The 8,805-nt window shown below is 44.1% G+C and overlaps 1 protein-coding gene across 1 annotated transcript in view; it reads right to left on the reverse strand.

The window, feature by feature from the left end:
* The window catches only part of PPP2R5A (protein phosphatase 2 regulatory subunit B'alpha), a 47,656-nt gene extending 41,746 nt beyond the window's left edge, over positions 1–5,910 (reverse strand). The window contains exon 1 of the mRNA XM_065835566.2: positions 4,902–5,910. Within this exon, the coding sequence (XP_065691638.1) occupies positions 4,902–5,052 (151 nt within the window). The 5' untranslated portion in view covers positions 5,053–5,910. The remainder of the gene's footprint in view (positions 1–4,901) is intronic.
* Positions 5,911–8,805: the final 2,895 nt, after the last annotated feature.

An 8,805-nucleotide genomic window follows, 5' to 3' on the forward strand; every position in this document is an offset into this window, starting at 1 on the left:
TTTTCATTGAACTATTAAAATATTTAAAAATACTTAAAGCATCTCTAGCTATTATAGATTGTACTTCTCAAGATAGTAAAAACTTCTGTTTAGTGAAGTTACAACTTTATAGTGCACCCTGCTGAAACTATGCATGAGAGTTAAACCTAAATTCCTCATAGAACATCCTGATTCTTCATGTGAAATAAAGATTATCTCTCTTAAGGGAAAACTCACTTAAGACTGTAGTTGCAAGGGATGTTGAATACAAAAGGCATAGGATGAGGGACTACAGTAGAGGAAATAACAATGAAACATGAGGGACATTAAAAAGCGCAACCTTGAGACAGAAAACTGTCATTTCACTTCCCAGTATTTGTTAAGGCTGTAGTAAAAGTAAATCATTCTACAATTTTTGAAGAGCATTTTTCTTCGGGGAGAAGAGGCAAAAATATGAATTTGAGAAGATAATTCCTCTCAGCTATTTTAAATTCCACTTATTTTTGTCATTCTGAAGCACATACTATATGACTCAAAACATTCCAAGTTTAAGGCTTGAACTAACCCTGATAGATTTTTAATAATGTTACAGTTTTATCCATAAGCAAGCTTATTAGGCCTTCCTGTAACATTTCCACAAAATCTCGACTTGAACACAGCATTTGCTTTTCAGTCACATCCAAGGTCTCTCTCAAGGGCTTAAGTAGCAAAAATAGTATTGTTAACTCCTATTTTAGACACCATATTTGAATACTGAAACTACACACTAAAAGGTCTACTTAAAAATTCCTTATTCCAATATATTTCACCACTGTAACTCTCAGCCCCAGAGAGGTGGTTATAGCCATCGCTAGCCTACAATTGAAAGATTTTTGGACCACTTTCCATTTCTTCTGCTGTAAGGGCCAGAGTCTTCTCTGTGGAGACAGAGTTTAGTTTGGAAGTGAATATTAAGAATTTCATTTCATATATTTATTCTCTGAGCATGATATAGGAAATAAGCTTGTGGTGACATGGATCTTCCCTATTGAGAAGATCACAGAAAGGCATCAGGATGTTTATTCATGTTTATTCATTCCAGCTGCACTTGACATGTTTGGTACACTGGAAAAAAAGGTATCTTTGTTTGACAACCTGACAGATCATATTAACTGTGCTAAATAAAAGGAAAGAGTTGTGTTTTCTATTCACGATTTTCCATCTGTTTTTTTACAAGCTTCTTCAATCAAAAATGACAGGAACAAGCATGTATACTTTCACTGTAATGAGTCAGATCAGGTTCCAAGGTCAAGTTGTAGCTCGTTTTTTCAAAAATGAAGGTAACTCTATGTGCAGTCTTTTAAAACAACTTGCTATTGAGACAAAATTACCACTTCTTCAGATGTTAAAAATAACACTTCCTTTGCCAGATTTCTTTAAACTCAACACTCCCAGAATTGTTCATGAAGTCACAAAATCCTGCTGTTAACCAGCACATTATTTTGGCTGCAGATTTTTCAAAGGATTTGTATTATGTAAACTATAAAGTAACAAAATGAAAAGGAAATGGGGGAAAAAAAAAAGCAACTTCAAGTTCTAACAGGTTTAACAAGTGTTTATTTTTGTTTTAAATACTCTCTCTGGGTCTTCAGTATTTCTTATTCAGCTTTTAAATAATACAGTAAAACGGACACTCTCCTGAATAACAAACACATAGGAAACCCGCTAACTGAAGAACACATTACTAATTTATTTTATGTAACATAACAGTCAGGTTTTGCTGAGCTTCTACCTAAAAATGATGGATAACATCACACACAAAATTAAGATGAATGTTAATGACAACATACCAACTTGCTGCCCCTCCTCTCAATCTCTCTCACTCAACAAAACCTCCAAACTGGAATATCTACTATCTGGGATGGCTACCTACTATTTACAGTTATATTTCTTCTCCTAGTAGTGATACAATATGCAGCCAAATTAAGGAATTTTGCTAATACATAGCAGCAGTACACTTCATTCCAGAAATATGCACTTCTAAGATTATCCGTCTACAGGCTTCCAAACAACACAACTATGAAAGCATGTTACACAATGTGATTTGGCCATTTTAGTGGCAAACAAACAAGAGCCCCCACATGAAAAACCCACAACATTCTCTACCCAAAAAGGCACTTTTTAAAGTGGATAAGTAATTTCTATTTTTCTTCTGGAAAATCTCTCCTTCCAGTAAAATAGATGCAAGTATTTTAGGTCTGTCTGACAAACCTATTGGGGAGTTTCAGAATACTGTTTATACTTATTTTAGAATATTTTTCTTAAAAGCAATTAAACAAGGCAGTAACTATAAACAAGATGAAATATTTTACAGCAGCATAATGCTAAACTGCTTTTTCATCTACAAAACACTACTTTTCTCCCAATGCAGGCTTCAAACACCTCAGATTTAACCACTTATTTGAAGATATCTGCAAAAGCAAAAGTGTTAAACTAATTTTGTAAGTGTATGCTGAGCACCCTTAGGCATCAGTATAATGACTGTACTTTCCTTTTTCTGCCCCTCCCTGGGAATGCTGACTACTGCTCTGTGGATGATGCTACATTGGCAGCACCACAACTATTACTGAATTCCATATTGGCTTTAAAGAATAAAGCAAAGTTTCATCTTCGCAAGACTTAGTGATTAGAACAAAAAGTTTTTGCAAAATAATACATTTATAAAGAGAGCAAACTCTTTCTAGAAGCTTTTTTCGTTTGGAGGGCAGGGAAGGTTCAAGAGAGGAAAGGAGAGATGAAGCCTCAAGTAGATGGAGATAAATCATCTTCTGTTCATAGCTACGTTCAGGAGAAATGCAACATCACAAACCCAAGGGAGAAAACACACAGAAGAATGCTGCCCAACTTTCTGTTAACTGGCTAGCTGGGATACTGTAACTCATAAAAGTACATTTTGCCCACAATTTGTGTTCTGAAGCAGGTTTAGAGAGCAAGTCTTTAAATCGTAAGCATAAAGACAGATGTGATTTTCATTTAAGAACTTAAGGCAGTTCAAACTACTATAAAACTCTGCATAACTGAAGAAATTCCTCTGATGGTTTATGGCCTCAGATTCCCAACCATCTGAGCTGCTTATGCCACGCAAAATTTCTCCATATTATAAGTAAAAAGCTGCAAAACTGCACTCACAAAACTGTAAGACTTAATCATACCGAGTTAAAAATTGAATATTAAAGTCACAACTCAGCAAAGAATGTAAACTTAAACATTTTGCTGATTTAAACTGGAGTAGCTCTCTGCATAAAGTATGTATGTTTAACTGTTTGCTGGATCAGGACTCAAACTTTCTGAAGTCTGCCACCTATGTGCAATATCTACCAAGTGCTTTTACTAGGTCTCAAGTGTGGGTTTATAAAAATGATCTCTGAGGAAAATACACTGTCTAAACAGTATGTGAATAGCAGAAACTAAATCCTGACTTCAAACAAATTATTCCAGTTACAAATCCCTGAAATCAAACTAGTGTGCCAAGACAGGACACAACTTCACAGAGGAATAAAAAAAAGTATAAAAGAAGCAGCAAGAACACCCCTGCTGTTGTTGAAAGTAATACCCAAAGCCGCTGCAACAAACATGCTAAAAAACCAAGGACAAAACAAAACAAAAAACACCTCCCCTATTCCACTCTTCTGCCCAAGCTTATTTGTTTTAATAACATTTCTGCTAACAGTCTGTTTTATGGGTCATGTACATCTGACACTTGAGAGTAGGAAAAAAAAAAGTCTTGAAATGCTACAGACATTACTGTAAAAGCCATTAAAAAAAAAAAAGACAAAAAAAACCCCTTAGTATCTAGGAATATTTTTACGCTTGCTGTATTTCATTCAGATTTTGGATATTTGCTGCAAATCATCGTACATTTTTTCCACCATCATATGATGCAGCTTTAAAAACCGTAAGACTTTAACACTAGTGAGAGTAAAATTAATATGCTGGGTCAAGTAAGGATAATCTCTCCATTGTTTTTCAAGTCCCTGTCAAATACTTTAAAAACAAGTTTACATTCTCTGTCTAATAACTATTTTTGTAATTTTTAAAAGAAAGAAAAAAAGTAATTTATTTTTATGTTCAAAGGTGGAAGGTTGCAATTGACTTAGTTTCATTTTTGTAATCTAATTAACTGGGTTTTTTCAAATGTTAACTCCAGTACAAAGGATAAAACCTTTGTTATCTGTTTTAATGTTGGCAATGCCAGCATCTACGATTTTCATTCACTTGTGACTGTTCGCATACAGCACTGCGCAGGAAAAGGTCTCTGATGCAACTCCTGCTCATTCAAATAAGACAGGCAAAACGTCATTCAAACATTGTCCAAAAGTGACCGGAAGGAACCAAGAAGCCAAAGGAAAACTCTCTCCGGTAACTCAGGATATTATGCCAAGAGGCACAGAGTTCCTCTTTGCAAAATCCCCCCGTGGGAGGAGCCACCACTCGCTCCTACGTTCTAGCGCTCAATTCCCTGCACTCCTGAACTCAACTTACCGCTGAGTAAGACCTCAAAAAGCAAACCTGCCCGCCCAAAACTCACTCCTAAATTACTCACAAAAAGGGTGGCGAAGTTAGTGGAGTCAGTCCCCGGGGCACTAAACGAGAACCGAGCTGCACGACACTTGTATCTGTGAGCAGAGGCAGCGAGCCCATCCGCACAGAGAATCACTCCCGCAAAGTCCCTACCTGGCGAGCACCGCGAGTGGAGGGGGACACGGGGAAAGGGCGGAAGGCGCGGGGGGAAGGGGACAGGCCGGGTCGGGCGGCGACAGGGCAGCGCGGGGCTGGCGAAGCGGTGTCAGGAGAGGCAGCCCGGGGCGGCCGAGGACAGCGGCACCTGTAGCCGGAGGGCTGGGGAGTGCAGGAGAGGAGGAGGAAGAACGACGAGACGGTACCTTTGAGCTGGGGCAGCGGCGAGAGCTCCACCTGGCTGCTCTGGCTGCGGAACTGCGAGGAGCCCTGCGAGCGCTTCTGCCTCTGAGCCTTGCGCACCGATTTCCGTGTGAAGCCATCCACTTTCTCCGCGGCAGAGATGGCCGCCGACATGGCTGGGCGGTGAGGCGGCGCGGGGGGACGTCGCTCTCCAGAAGCATATATTAAAACGGAGAAAGAAGCGGGCGGGCAAAAAAAAAAAGGGCTTAAAAGAAAAAAAGCGGAAAAAAAAAAAAAGGCAAAACCAAGTCCTCCCTGCCCTCACGCCCGCCCGCGCACACGCACCCCGACGGGAAGGGGGCAGAACAGGGCTGGCGTCCTAGCGGCGAGCGGGGCTGCCGAGTGCTGGGTCGGCTCTTGGGTCCGGGCTGCGCCTCGCTCCGCAGTTCCTGCTTCCCTCGTAGTTTCCTCTCCGCGCGGAGCCGGCAGCCCGGGGGGAGAGCGGCGGCCGGCGGGGTAGCGGAAGGGGGACAGGAGGAAAGGGAAAAACAAACCAACCCAACAACTTTGCCCGGCGGGGTGGGCAGGCGCCAAACTTTCCCGCGGGGGCGGGCGGGGGGAACTGGGCTCCCGCTCTTCTCAGGGCAGGCGCGACGCGGGCCACCGCGGGCCGGGCTCGGCGGCACCGCTGCCCCGCTCGCTCCGTGTCCCGCTCAGCCGGGTTCGCCTGCACCAGCCCGCGCCGAGCCCGCTGTCATCGGCCGGACTCGCCCCTGGGCCGAGCTCGCCGGGGAGGCGGCTTCCACTCCCCGCTCCCCAGTCGCTCGCTTCCACACGCCCCTTCTCCGCTTTCAACCGCCGCCAGGCGCTCCTCGCGCCTCCGCCGTCATCCTGCCCCCTTCTACTCCGCCGGGGGCCGCCACGAGTGTCTCCGCCCGCCGCAGCCGCACCGCCTGAGCCCCGGAGCCGGCGGGCGAGCGGCCGCGCAACTTGGCGAACCGACTAGAGTTGAGGGGAGGAAGGAGGGGAAGGGGGCGGGGCAGGGGCGACCGCCAAAGGGGAAAACGGGGCGAGAGAAGCGGCCGTTGCTGGCGGCGCTGGATGATTGACGGCGCGGTCCAGCCAATGAAAAGAGAGGCTCGTGGAACACCCCCCTTCCTCCACTCAGGGCTTTGGTGAGGACGCGGGAGCTGGGACGCACACTGGGGGCGGCGTGATTGACAGCAGGCTTCTCCAACCGAGGGGAGACTAGGCGAGATGGGTGAGGTTTTCCTGGCCGACGTAAAACGTGAGGGAAGGGGAAGGGGTGGAGCAGGCAGTGGCCAATCCGCGCTGGGGGGCGGTCGCAGGGCTGTGCGACGGCAGCAGTAAGGGGGAGTGGAGCCGTTGGGCGCGCGATGCGGCCGTTGCCGTGGCGGCTGTGACAGCAGCAGCGGAAGGGTTTTTCTTCTTGCGGAGCCCAAGCCCTGCTCGCTGCGGAGACACGAGCTGTCAGGGGGGCCGGCGGGCGGGGAGGAGGTGCAGCTGGGCTCCCGAATCGCGGCCTCTTCCCGCTGCAGGCACTATGCCCCACCGGGTCTTGGGCTGTGAGGGGGGAACGCGAAGAGGAGGTTCGAGGAGGGAGAGTGGCTGTCCCAGCTGAGGGCCTCCCTCTGCGGTGTGAGAGCTGCGGGGTAGGGCCGGGGCTTGCCCGACAGTGCTGGAGCTGCTGGCAGAACAGCAGTGGCCGTAGATGCGTTGGGCCAGGCGTTAGCAGCCGCAGGCGGCAGCTGGAGATGCTCCTCAGCGGAAAAGCTTGCACTTGGAGTCACAGCAGCCGGCGAATGCCTTTTATGTCGTCTTAAGTGCCTCTGACTTCGTTTTTCCACCCTCCTGGTACCTCGGCGTTTTTGGTCTTCCTTACATCTCTGTGTAAATTTGACTCTTAAGAGTCTGTATTGCCATGGTGTTTACTTTCTCCCAGCAAGTCACAGTCTCATTTTGCAGGCTGAAAGCACAAAACTGCCTGAAACAACCACGTGGCTTAACTTTCAAGGAATGAATATTTATGGAGTTACTAGTTCTTTTGTTTTGTACAATTCATAGGGTTCAGGCTGAAGTTAGGCTATGAGAAATGAGAATTGTGACTGCTGCAGATAGTGCATGCAGTACACAGCTGCATTAAGTCTGACTTTTCCATATATGAATGCCCCCCCCCCTTTTGAACTGCAAATGTGGGATGCCTTGGCTTGTAATCATTCATGTAGAGATAAATTTTATGCACATCAGCACATTTTTTTCTTACTACATAGTTTTAGGTACCAATTCAGCAAATAAGTATTTCTAGTATTTTAAATACACACTCAAGTTTCAGTAGCTGTGGTAGGACAGGAATGCTACAGCATACATGTTTTTTAAGTGCTGTCATGAGTTAGAAATCAATATTCATAAACCATAAATCGAAAGCCAGGTGTAGATTACAGCTTTATGTGAACATAAGACTGTGGAAGCCTATTCAATAGAAACTGTTGTCTGTGTTTCCTTCTGTCATTCTTCCTTTTTCCCTTTGTCAGCAAAATCACTACTAACTTTTAAACGTATGATTACTTGTGCACCTCCCATCTTTCACTTGCTTTTGGCGAAATAATCTTTAGTATCTGGAAACAGAGAGATGGAGAGTATGCTGCGAGAATTCTCTGTACTTCAGAATCAGTTCTGGATACAGCATATCTAGAAGTGATAGCGGATAAGTGTAATATACTGTTTTCTTTCTTGTAGGTGTGTAGACTATTTAATTTTTAAAAATATATTACAAAATCCATTTTACAGACGAAGTGGCAATCTTCAGGCACATGTCCTTTAAATTGCTAATTCAAGTATTCATTGCAGTAAAGGAAATCCTTCCATTCTTTATGTGTTTAATTTGCATTTCACTTCAGGGCCCACAGCTCCTATTGAGAGCACTAAGGGCCAGGCCCCAGTATGTTCCTCTGTTCCTGCCTGTCCTCCAACAGCTGTCATCTTCTCCTGCACCCATTTTTAGAAACTGACCCTGCCCAGTGTGTCCTGTATACTGTTTATTGGCAACTCAAGCCTTGCTGCCTGTTCCCAGTGTAAAAGAGTTTCATCAATTAAATGTTTTGGAATTTGTTAATGAAAAACCTTATGTAAGTTCTCAATAATGTAAAAATATTCTTCTGAGATTTAAAATATTTTCATCAAGGTTACTAGGCTTTGGAATGGCTGCCACGCTAAAACTATGTTGCTAAAAATCCCCTGGCGGTTGAAATTCACAATGCAAAGGCCTCAGTAAACAATAAATGTAATCTTGCAATGATGGGATTTTCATATCAGTTGCACTGGAAGATATTTTCAGATGGTATCTTCTCGTATCACTCATAAAAGAAACATTGATGAAATCTGAGCCAGCCAAACAAAAATAAGCTTTTATTCTCTCAAATAAATTAAAAGTATTTTTAGCTGTTGAGTTTCTTATGTCTTTTTAATACAACTCTTCTCTTTTGGAAAAGAGTCAGCAGCAGCTCTGTAAACCAGCAACAGTTTCCCAAACTGAAATAATAGTGTTTGAATTAGTGTACGTGTGAAGTCAGTGGAATTACATGGGTGTATGAAACCATTGGACCATACAGGCCTGTGGGACTGGGGTGTTTGGAGAAAGAAATATGAAAGTGAGAGCTCAGGCCAGCAATCTGAAGTAGTTGTGTTTGAGAAGGCTGGAGATTGCCCTTCCCCGCTTTCTGCACACACTCTTCCTACACAGCTGTTGGAGCTGCTCTGAGTCAGCTTCTCAACCCTCTGGTTTTCAGAGTGTGTTTAAAGGCACACAGCGATGACGACAGGTTATAAGCTGCTGACTCCAGATCCAATTCATAAAAGTATGAGGTGTCCATGGAGAATGTTGTGAATAGTAATTTTATGCCAAGCTAT

Source organism: Patagioenas fasciata, chromosome 3 (assembly GCF_037038585.1).
Source record: "Patagioenas fasciata isolate bPatFas1 chromosome 3, bPatFas1.hap1, whole genome shotgun sequence".
Classification (NCBI taxonomy): domain Eukaryota; kingdom Metazoa; phylum Chordata; class Aves; order Columbiformes; family Columbidae; genus Patagioenas; species Patagioenas fasciata.